This window comes from Falco biarmicus, chromosome 2, assembly GCF_023638135.1.
Source record: "Falco biarmicus isolate bFalBia1 chromosome 2, bFalBia1.pri, whole genome shotgun sequence".
NCBI classification, from domain to species: Eukaryota; Metazoa; Chordata; class Aves; order Falconiformes; family Falconidae; genus Falco; species Falco biarmicus.
In genome coordinates, this window is record NC_079289.1 from 42587386 (window position 1) to 42599635 (window position 12250).

General features: G+C 37.0%; 1 protein-coding gene across 4 annotated transcripts in view; it reads right to left on the minus strand.

Moving 5' to 3' along the window:
• The window catches only part of KLHL1 (kelch like family member 1), a 240184-nt gene that overhangs the window by 50524 nt on the left and 177410 nt on the right, over positions 1 to 12250 (minus strand). For all 4 annotated transcript variants that reach the window (XR_008820324.1, XM_056329293.1, XM_056329292.1 and 1 more), the window contains one exon: positions 434 to 658. Coding sequence is in view for 3 of the 4 variants with exons in the window: in XM_056329293.1 (XP_056185268.1) it covers positions 434 to 658 (225 nt within the window). In the remaining variant the exon portion in view is untranslated. The remainder of the gene's footprint in view (positions 1 to 433; positions 659 to 12250) is intronic.

The following is a 12250-nucleotide window of genomic DNA, read 5'->3' on the forward strand; positions in this document are numbered from 1 at the left end:
ACAAGTACTTTTTAAAGTACATCAGCCCATCACTGACACAGTGTTTATAGCCTTCATTTTCTATCATACTGGATAAATGAAAACACATAATGCTTTGATTAAAAATAAATACCTTGATTGTTTGATAAATATTTTACTTTTCAAAATCAGTGCATACAAACCTGAATTTTATCAATAACTTACATAAGTTTCAGGATTTCTTTCCCAGTTCCTCTGCCTTTCATTTGTTGGTTTTTTTTGTCCTCCAGTATTATTTTGCTAAATTATGAAAATGTACTTTAACCTTTTATATATTCTTAGTGATCTAACAAGAACAGTGTAATCAGTTATTGCTACTGTTCAGAGTGCTATGATAGCTTAAAAGTACTGTTTTCCATTACAAATTACATATCCAAAAAATGTGGTATGTTTTTAAAACATTTTTTTTTCTTACCTAAGCCATGTCTATGTGTTGACATTGGTGGTAACACAGTCCATGCCTTGGTCTTTGGATTGTAACATTCAACAGTATTTAATGTCTTTAAACCATCCCGGCCTCCAATGACAAACAGCTTGTCATCGATGACAGCAACACCAAACTGAAGCCTCCTGCCGTTCATCACTCCAGCCTGTATCCATATATTCGTTCTGAGATCATACTTTTCAATAGTTGTAGCACCTGGTGAGACATAATAATAGAATAATACATACAAAATATGTACAAACATGGCATTGGCTTACTTTTATTTTTTCCTAGAAGTGTCAAAATTTTAATATTATTTTTCTGATTAGTTCCAACATCTTGACTTTTTTTTTTTCTTTCTGTAGATAATGTAGTCTCTGCAGTGTGTGTATGTGTGTGTACACATATACATTACTTCTTTCCATCCCCATGGAAACTCAACACACACACACACCCCCCACCACCTAAATGGCCCCTATAAAATCAAAGTATTCCAAGTCTGAATAACAGTATGCTCTAACTTTACAATATCTTTTTACAGTTCAGTGGCACAACTAGCTAACATATATTGTTGCAGTGATTCCAATATTATATAAAGCATTAAAAAAGCCTGTGAAATATTTTCATCAAAGATTAGAAGTAGTATTTTAGTTTGAGTTCATATTTTCTTTCTTATTTTAGGTACTCGTATAGTCTTTTTCAGACATGTTTGTGCTGGAAGGACAGAATGTTGTACTTACAATCTCAGGCAAAATATTTAAAGAACATTTCCATATACCATCAAATTAATTTTCTTCTGAGCTTAGTAATTTGAATTACTTTCACAGATGAACTTAAAAGCTAAAAAGAACATTATGTATAAAATAACTTACCAGTTAATTATGAAAAAAGTCATTAAGAAGTCTCTGCTGTTAAAAATAAGTTGGATGTATTATACAAAGATGAGATATAAAATTAAGTGTTTATTAACAAAAACAGAGGGATAAAGGAAGTATAATTAATAACTAGATTCCAGAAAGTGAGAGTAATGTATACCATTAATTGTAACATGAATGTAGGAAAAGTAAACGTACAGCAAAAGCACAAATATTTAAATGACAGATGGATTTAAGCTGATCCTTAAGAGAAAGCATTGATAATTCATTTGAAATGTAACCCATGTTTTATTTTTGCATACACACAGTGCTTCATTTCCAGAATTTAAATATTCCTACAGAAAAGATCAACATAATTATTAAGCTTTACCAACTAACTATGTGGATTATAATAAAAGGTTAGAATTCCATGGGAAATAATTCCTTTAGGATTCATTCATTCTTTGTAACATAAAAGCAATGAACCAAGTGCAAACAAACATCATGAAAGCAATACTTCTGTTAATTGAACTAAAAAAGTTATAATTTAAATTCAATTTGTATCTAAGTGGAGCAGAGCAGCAATAATGTACAATTCAACTGGATGTGTTAAACCCCCTGCTATTTTCATGAAGGCATAAGATAGATGAAGCAATTTTTGTGTTCTTTTGAGAGAGAGATATTTATTTATTTTCTTGCCCCTAATTTAAAATTGAGAATTGTGTAAACGTATTAATCTTCAGGTTAGAAAGAAAAAAAATACAGATTATTTGATACTGTTGTTTGGTGGTGCTGCAGGGAGTATAATAATGATGCGTATTAATGAAGTTATAACTCTTGATTTTTTTACATCTGAAATCTATTAATGTTAAAATCTAGAACTGTAGCATGTGAGTTATATAATGCCGTCTACTTCAATGTTAAAAAGTACAGTTTACAAGCTTTGTCATTCCAATTTCAGAAAATCTTACTAACATAACAAATACAGTCTTTGAATTATACTCAACTATATATTTTCTAATATTGGTTAAGTCTAAGTTTGCCACAATGTTTTATTAATTTACATATTGAGCATCTAATCCAGCAGTTCCTGGAGTGCCTGAATTCTGTTTATCTGGTAAGGTGCCTTGCTAATCTATACTAATAATACCAGTAATACTAGTAATATTACTAACGATAGTAATAACAACAGCAACAATATGAATAATATTAATAATAATAATGTTTTTTTAAAAAAGTAGAAAAGGTACCAGTCCTATGAAATGGTCTTTAGTATTGAGAACATGAATATAATACATTCCAAACTGCAATGCAGGCAGAAACAGACCTCTTAAGTTACCATGGTTCTTGATGAAGAAGAGATCACGGAATAAACCAAACATTATAGATATCTTGCCAATGTGCATAAAAGCATATTTTTAGTCTTTTTTGGCTGAATTCTATTTAATTCACACCAGTCAGTTCAGTTCCCAACCGTGGAATGCCCACAGACTTTCCATGGAGCTAAGATCACATGAACAAGAACATGGAAGTGACATCTTTTTAACTTTGATAACAGTCTTCCTACAGGAAGAGCTTTAGACTTAGATTTTTTATCAGAAATCACTAGTCACTATAGGGTTTTTTTAGTACATGCCATCACTGCATTCAGGCCAGCTGCATCACATCATACCAGTCTTGTATTCTCTAGACTTTTTTCAAAAAACACTGAGCCAAGGAAAGAATGTCATTCCTTGACTTTAGTGACTCTCAGCATGGACGATAAGCCTGCAACTTTTAAAGTGAGTAAAACTTAATAGACCATCTCAACCACCAGCTAAAGCTGTACACAACAAAGCCTAAACAGAAAACAGCTGTGTAGGAAACACCTATAGTATCTCCCCTGTTCCTACAGTAAATAGTGAAGCAGCTGTGACCTCTGTTTATAGCCCCAACCACAAAATGAAGTAACGTCACCTGTTCTGTTAACACATCAGTCCTGTCATGGAGAAGTCTTAGTATACAGCTGGATATAAGCTTGTCTAAACAAACAAACAAAAAAACAAATAATTTTTTAAAAATGGTGCCATGTCCTCACCATGAAGACAGTCAAGCAAACTGAGCATTTTCAAGAGGAAAATGGATATTGTCTGATCTCATAGCTTTGAGAAGAAGGTTGGACTTGAGATCTCCTGAGGTCACTTCCAACCGAATTATCCTATGAGTCTGTGATTGCACGATTTGGGATGGAGGCTGTGGCCATCAGTTTCTTTTCCTAGGCATGAATTACTTCTAACAAGGTAAAACCTCATATATGATACAATTTTATTTAAGATTGTGAAATTAAATACTGTGTGAATAAAGGACCATTGCAATCCTCTTCACCTTCCAGTATGTCATATATTTCTTTGAATTTCTTGTTATTTATTTGCTATTTACATAAAAAACTATCAATGAAAAAAATACATAGTCATGAAATAAAAGCTTAACATTTCCTTACAGACTGTCACTCTCAACATAACTACTTAAACAGAAGTCTTCTGTTTAACTTAAAGAGAGGAAAATTTACCCCACACATCAGACATTAATACTGTTTTAAATGTGCTTTTTCAAATTGGATGGGTTATAAGAACACACACAAAACAGTTAAGCATTAAGCCATTCATAATTAAAGTCATGGAATTACATTTGGTTTAACGACATATAGATCGCTGTTTCTGGTTAGGTACTTGTCATGGGAAACAAAACACCAAAGAACTGTAATTAAAGAAAAAAAACCACAAAACCACCAAAAACAACAACAAAAAACCACCCTGTCTTGCCCTAGTGCTGTTCTGTTCTTAACTGTTTTGAGTGCAATGGCTCTGCAAGATTAATATTTAAACTGGAAAAAAAAAATAATAAAAAGCTGGCAGAACCACTGAAAGTTATCAGCATAGCTTTTAGGATATCTTTAACTGGAGATTATTGAGAACAAACGCATTTCAACCATACTAAACTGAATCCTACAAAACAGGGGATCCAAACACATGACACGAGATTTCTCATCTAGCTCTAGAGCCCATGATTCTGTAAATTTACCCTAGATGGAGTCAATAAGAATTATACTAAGGTGGTTTGCATTTTAAGCCTACTTTTTTTTTTTTTTTTAGTAATGTTTAGACTATTCTTTGTACCCATACAAATGGAGTTGTACTGGGAGAATTTAGATTGAAAAAAGAGAACAATCATCCACCTTTCCTAGGAATAAAACTGGGTTATTTTTTTTGACAAAGTAATAGATTCTTTAGTTCAACTGATTTGATTTTGAATGTAAAAGGATTTTCTGGACCTAGGAGAGGAGAAGAGGCAAAACCTTGATTATGTCAAACAGAATTTCACTAGATAAACCGGTTTAGCTACTTAAAATAGTGTTGGCTCCTCTGGATCTATAAACTTAGTAACACATTGAAATATTGATTTTTCATCCATCATGTATTTTATGATTTACGTATACTTCAGAAAGAAAGTATTACATTGTCAAATGCTGACATCACAGAAATGCTATGAATTAATTAACTTGCTCTGAAAATGAATAAAAGCAGAAGCTCTAAACTATCTTGGGGTGCATCACAGTATAACCAACAGGTCAAAGCAGGTGATTAACCTGCTTTATTCAGTGTTGGTGCAGCCTCACCTTCACTATTGTGTGCAGTTCTGGGACCCACAATTTAAGAAGGATGTTAAGGTACTCAAATGCATCCAGAGGAGAGCAACAAAACTGGTAAAAGGGCTGGAAGGACTGTCCTATAAGGAATGGTTAAGGACCTGGTGTTTGTCTGGTTTGGGGAAAAGAAGGGTGGAGAGCAACCTCATTGCTCTCTACAGCTTCCTGAGGAGGGGAAGTAAAGAAGGAGGTGCTGAGCTCTTCTCCCTGCTATCCAGTGATAGGACATGCGGGAATGGCTCGAAGCTGCACCAGGGGAGGTTTAGACTGGACATTAGAAAGCATTTCCATCCCTGGAAGTGTTTAAGGCCAGGCTGGGTGTGGCTTTGAACAAACTGGTCTAGTGGAAGGTTGAAGCTAGATGATCTTTAAGGTCCCTTCCAACTCAAACTATTCCACGATTCTATGACTGAACACTGCCAAGTCCACCACTAAACCATGTCCCTAAGTGCCACATCTATACATCTTTTAAATATCTGCAGGAATGGGAACTCAACCACTTCCCTGGGCAGACTATTCCAATGCTTGACCACTCTTTCACTGAAGAAATTTTTCCCAACATCCAATGTAAACTTTGCCTCATGCAACTTAAGGGCACTTCCTCTTGTCCTATCACTTGTTACTCGAGAGAAGAGACCGAGACCCACCATGCTTCAGCCTCCTGTCAGGTATTTGTAGAGGGCAATAAAGTCTCCTCTGTGCCTCTTTTTCTCAAGTCTAAACAAGTTACCTCAACTGCTCCTCCTAAGACTTGTGCTCCAGACCCTTCCCCAGCTTCGTTGCTATTCTTGGGACACACTCCAGCACCTCTACGTCCCTCCTGCAGTGAGGGGCCCAAAACTGAATGCAGTATTTGAGGTGTGGCCTCACCAGTGCCCTGTACAGAGGGATGATCGCTGCCCTAGTCCTGCTGGCCACACTGTTTCTGATACAAGCCAGGATGCTGTTGGCCTTGTTGGCCACCTGGGCACACTGCTGGCTCATGTTCAGTCAGCTGTCAACCAGCACCCCCAGGTCCTTTTCTGTCAGGCAGCTTTCCAGCCACTCTTCCGCAAGCCTATAGTATTGTATAGGTTTGTTGTGACCCAAGTGCAAGACCCAGCACTTCTCCTTGTTGACTCTCATAGAAGTGGCCTTGGCCCATCAGTCCAGCCTATCCAAACCCCTCTGCAGAGCCTTCCTACTCTCAAGCAGATCAACACTCTCACCCAACTTGGTATCATTTGCAACCTTACTGAAGGTGCACTCAATCCCCTTGTCCAGATCATCAACAAAGATATTAAAGAGAAACAGGCCAAATACCAAGCCCTGGGGAACACCACTTGTGGTGACCAGCCACCAACTGGATTTAACTCCATTCGCCAGCACTCTTTGGACTTGGACATCCAGCCACTTTTTACCCAGTGTACAGTATACCCATTCAAGCTGTGAGCAGCCAGTTTCTCCAGGAGAATGCTGTGGGAATCAGTGTCAAAGGCTTTACTAAAGTCCAGGTAGACAGCATCCACAGCCTTTCCCTCATCCACTGAGTCACCTTGTCACAGAAGGAGATCAGGTTAGTCAAGCAGGACCTGCTTTTCATAAAGCCATGCTGGCTGGGCATGATCTCCTAGTTGTCCTGTATATGCAATGTGATGGCACTCAAGCTGATCTGCTCATGGAGATGAGCCTTCCCTGGTACCAAGGTCAGAGTGACAGGCCTGTAGTTCCCTGGATACTCCTTCTGGCCCTTCTTGTAGATGGGCATCACATTTACTAAGTTCCAGACAACTGGGACCTCCTCAGTTAGCCAAGACTGCTGATGAATGAATAAGACTGGCTTGGTGAGCTCCTCCACCAGCTCCCTCAGTACTCTTGGGTGATTCCCATCCAGCCCCATAGATTTGTGTATGTCTAAGTGGTGTAGCAGCTCACTGACCATTTTTCCTTGGATTATGGGGGCTTCATTCATTCTGCTCCCCATCTCTGTCTTCCAGCTCAGGGGCCTGGTTACCTGGAGAACAACCTTTCTAACTATTATAGACTGAGGCAAAGAAGTCATTAAGGATCTCAGCCTCTTCCTTATCCTTTGTCACTATGTTTCTCCCCACATTCAATAAAGGATGGAGATTCTCCTTAGCTACCCTTTTGTTACTAATATATTAATAGAAATACTTGTTATTGTCTTCCATGGCATTAGGCAGATTAAGTTCTAGTTGGGCTCTGGCCCTTCTAATTTTCTCCCTGCAACATCCTTATAGTTCTGAGTTACTTTTCCCTTCTAAAGGTCATAAACCCTCCTTTTTTTTTCCTGCCATAGCTCTGTGTTCAGCCAGGCCAGTCTTCTTCCCTGCCAGCTCATCTTTTGGCACATGGGGACAGCCTGATCCTGCACCTTTAAGATTTCCTTCTTGAAGAATGTCCAGCCTTCCTGGGCTCCTTTGGCCTTCAGGACTTTCATTCCATATCCTCTCTTGTGGCTGTTCCTAGACTTTACAATATGGAGGACTAAGCTCCCTATAATGGAGAAACCTCTCCAAAGTTTATTTTACTTTGTGGAAAGTGATTATCTTTTAGAAACAAGGCTTGCAGAAAAGGATGAAGCTGATCAGGTGTCAAAAAATACATGCAATAGGAATTTGACAAGTAAGCGGTGCTTGACCAGCAAAACCCCAGAGAAACTGCAGTGGGAGTGAAAGGGTATGTCAGCAAACATTTTTTGATTTCACAATACCCAGCACTCTGGCAGTCTTTTGGATACTGAACTCAATTTTGTATCTTCTTCTGCATGCCAGTCTCAGCAGTTTGGACCCACACCACATGGTCCCCTGGAAGGTAGCAAATAAGAGGCATGATTTGTGTAGAGATGGCTGGAGTTTTATGCAGAGGTTGTTGTCCTTTTTTCAAAATATACATATAAAAATATTCACTGCATTTTGGTTCCTGACACAGGCGTGCCTGACTGCAGAGGATAACTTAAGATGCAAAAAGGCTCCAGGAGCTCACTGCCAGATTCACTCTCTAAGCAGGTTATACATTAGGCTGGTTCAGTGAGAAAAGCTGTGGGGCTTGCTGTAGTGCACTGTGACAGTCAGAGCTCTTCCAGAGGCTTGTACTTCAGGGACCTCTTGAAAATCCTTTTACAGAGGTTTTTGCCTCATTGCAGTAGAAGACCACACTTCTCTTTAGAATAGGTTATTCTCATTGTCATCTTGTTCTCGTATTAGCTGGCCTTTTTGTTAACAAAGATGTTAGGCAACTGCCAGGCAGCAGCATTCATTTTCTGCATAAACCTGAACTCTGTCCTGAAAATCTTCTTCCTGATGCTGATTAACCAGACTGTTTCTTTGGTCATATCCATATTGATAAATCTCTCAGCTCTCTTGATTTCCGGTCCCCTACTTGGACAGTAACTGGATAAGCACCAGGATTCTTCCTTATCTGAAATCATTTCTACAAACCTTTCTTTCTAAAGGGAATAAATCTAGGTTACAGACTGGAATAAATCCATTAGATTGTCCAGCTAAACCTCTAATACCAGCTCGATTGGACTGTGGCCACAGCACCCAACAGCTGCTGTAAAGACAGCCCTCTTGTGCCCAGCAAGCCCCTGCAGCAGTCCTGCCATACTGTCAGAAAAAGATTTCAAAGAAATGAGAACTGCTTTGTTAATTGCAGCACGCACTCCACTGTGGTAGGACACTGGACATTTGTCATGGTAGAGCCTGAGAGTAAACCAGCAATGGTGAGGTGAAATGCAATATCAAAATAGAGGTATACAATTTCAGTCCATCACTGATAGCATCACAACATTTTCTTACCAGGTGTAGACGTGCAGGCAGGTGAGAACCTGAACTGAATGCAAGCATGAGTTCAAGTTAATATTCTACATATATACATATGTTTATATATAATGCATACATTTTATACTGAGATACATGCATATATTTTTAAATATACATGTCAATTTTGAATCTGTAAATAAAATGGGGAAAGGAGAATAGAGTATTTGTCTATCTTTAAGTCTCTATTTTTGAGATAAAGAAATTAAAATACTATAATAACAGGAGTATAAGAGTTCCTTAAAAAGTATGTAATAAGAGCAATTCCTGATCGCAATTTTTTCTTTCAATATTGACAGAGGGTGTTGGTTTCTAGCCCCTGAGACAGTGGAATGACTAGAGCTATCAAAACAAGATGAATAGACAGAAACAACTCAACAATCCAACCGACTCTCAAAACACAGCAGAAAACTGCAAAAGCTCACTGCACAAAGCTCTAGGAAACTATGCTAGTCGCAAATACATCCTTAAAACATAAAATAAAATGCCAAGTTATAGCCTTTGTCATCATGCATGAAAGTGTGTAACTTGTTTCCCTAAAAAAATTGGGATAATAAGAAACTAATGGATGTTTATAAAAGACCGTTTTTTCACTTAAAAGAGTAGTGGGGCAGTAACCACAGATTGCAAGCATACTTATGTGAGTAAAAACGATGTAAAAACTTCAGACAAATATGAAATATGGCAGGTATTGCATCATTTTACTGTGAGAGATATTTTTCCAAATATATTCTCAACAAGAGACACCCGTTGACTTTAGGCAGTCAGTGGTATTATAAGTATCTTGGGGATTAAGCAGGTCAGAGTGATTATGATGGACACCTGTCTTTACAACAAGTAATCAGTAAGTCATTAAGAGTAAATTATGAGTCACATTAAACTTAACCTTTGTATGTACTTCAATTTTTTATTGACGTTCCATCTCTCTACTTCTCAGCAGAAGTTGATGTAATTTTAGTCCATAACACATCTTTAAATATGTTGCTTTCTTTTTTTTGTTTTAGCAGAAATCTTGCCTTTTTCATGCTTTTCATGAAAACATTCATTTCTGTTGTCATATCAACTTCCATACTTGTTCTCTACAAACTGTTAAAACATTTACATGACTGTAAAAAGAAGAAATATGCAAGTCCCTTATTAAACTAGTATGATATCAGAAAAAAAACCAGGAAACCGGAAACGTGATTGAAACAGAGAGACCGTATATGCTCCAACTTGTCTACAGGTTGTAAAGGGTGTATAACTGTCTAGCAAACTTTATAACAGTTTTTTTTTCTCTGTAGGCTTTTCACAGTAACATAGATACTGACATATATATATATATATATATATATATACACATATAAAACCTTATAGGAGTCTTCTCATGGTACAGCTAAATAACAGGCACGTGTAACAGTGATCTTTCTGTCGGAGACCCCGTGGTGTTAGATTAAACCTCCGTTTCACAGGTTCAAGAAGTAACGATTTTATCAGATGCCACAGAAAACTGTCAGAAGTATAGGGAAAAAATGAACAGAAAGGAGAAGAAACATAAATAAATAAATTCAACACTACATGTAAAGAAAAGAGTGATGCTAAACTGTGTTGAAGCTGTAGGAAACTGAAATCATCAATGAAAAGCTTATTGTTGAATTTACTGTTAACGTTGATGTGACTTTATTGTGTTAATAACAATGTGGTGGTGCACTTAAAACTGCAAATAGTTGTAAATTTATTACTTTTGATTTAAATAAATGAAAACAAATAAATGCAGTATTTAAACAGGCTCTATATTTCAGGGCCAGAAAAATATACATTATTAATCATGTTTAATGTGGTAGTATGTATAGAAGCACTCACAAATATGTCCTGTTGTGCTAGGCACTGCAAAAATCAATTGAAAAATCAACTCTCTCTATATATATTACAGACTGAAAACCAGACACAGGCAGAAGTAGTAAGGCATACAAAAATAAATAATATGATAGCTGGAAATATTGGTTAATTCTATGGCCATATGTTTATTTGCTAGATTTAACTAGGTAGAGGTAAATAAATGGGGGGGGGGGGGGGGGTGGGAAATGAAAGGAAAAGGATAAAAGCAGATAGTAACATGAAGGTGAGATGATGTGGTGTTTCCACAAACAGACAAATATTTTTGCAGTGCAGGAATGCAGGCACATACAGATAGGTAGAAGGTTAATTTAAACAGTACAAATAGAGTAGTGGTACTCCACTACAGCCACAGTGCTATAATATTCTCATAACAGACACAGTTTCTTCCTTTGTTCAATTTCCTGGTTGTTTTCGATAGCTAGGATGCATTCAGTTCATCCTATCAGGAGCGGGGAAGGATACACCTTCAAACATGAAAATGTAGGTATCTGCAGTTTGGTTTGTTTGTGTTGCCAATAGATTCTGCGCAGCTGCAGAGGTCTAGCAAATGTCGGTCTTACGAGACCAACTGTACTATCTCCATCCATATTGACTATAGTGAGCATTAAGTGTATAGTTTAGCTGTACAGAACTATAGTGTAAACACTAAAATTTAGGTGAACCACATTCTAGTTCTAGTGTCTGTTGTTAGTACCTTCCTACATTAGAATGAAAGGGGAAAGACCACACAGGTTTTGATGATGCAGGCTATGGCAGTTAAAGACAAGGAAATAGACCCTTGGCAATTATTTCTATTGCATTTGTTTGTTTTTTTATGAGAATTTAGATAAAACACCACTGACATTTTAAAATAACTTCAATTAATAGATAATTTCAAAACAAAAGTTTTAGGAGGCAACAACTATTTTCAGGCTTCATTTTTCAAGCATAACCTGGTTCACATACATAACATACTTCATTAACTGTAGTCCAAATGTTTTTGTTTTTCTAGAGTTCTGGTGTGAAGAATTAAATGTTCACAAATTCTAATTATTAGATAACATTTTTATGTAGTACCACCGCTGCATGTTTCCTAAAGTAACCAAGTTAACATTTTTTTCAGCATTTGTAACTCATTATAGTTTTATTACTACTTCTTGCAGATTTTAATTTTCTTGTTCGAAACAGATACAGTGACAATAAAATGCTTTTTTGTCAAGCCCCTTAACTGCCTGCTATTGTACCCTGTTCCCTTTCCTGTGCTACTATAGTTGAGAACTTTGAAGATGTATCTTCAAAACACATAATTTTTAAGGAGGGATACTTACTCAGTTCAGAGAACTGAAATGTTCCAGGATACTTACTCAATTTAGGGAACTGAAATGTTCCAAACTACTTTGTATAGATGGATTGTAGCATTCTCTCAACATTCATTCACCAAGCTATCCAGGAGCCGAGGGGCTGTTCATTCCCAGTACTTCACTGAGCATTTGGAAGGTGCTTTATAAAGGACTCGAAGATAAAATTTCTGTCCTGAAAAGCTGTTACTCTTGAAAGAGTAACCCTGCCCTCTGAGTGGTGACTAAAATAA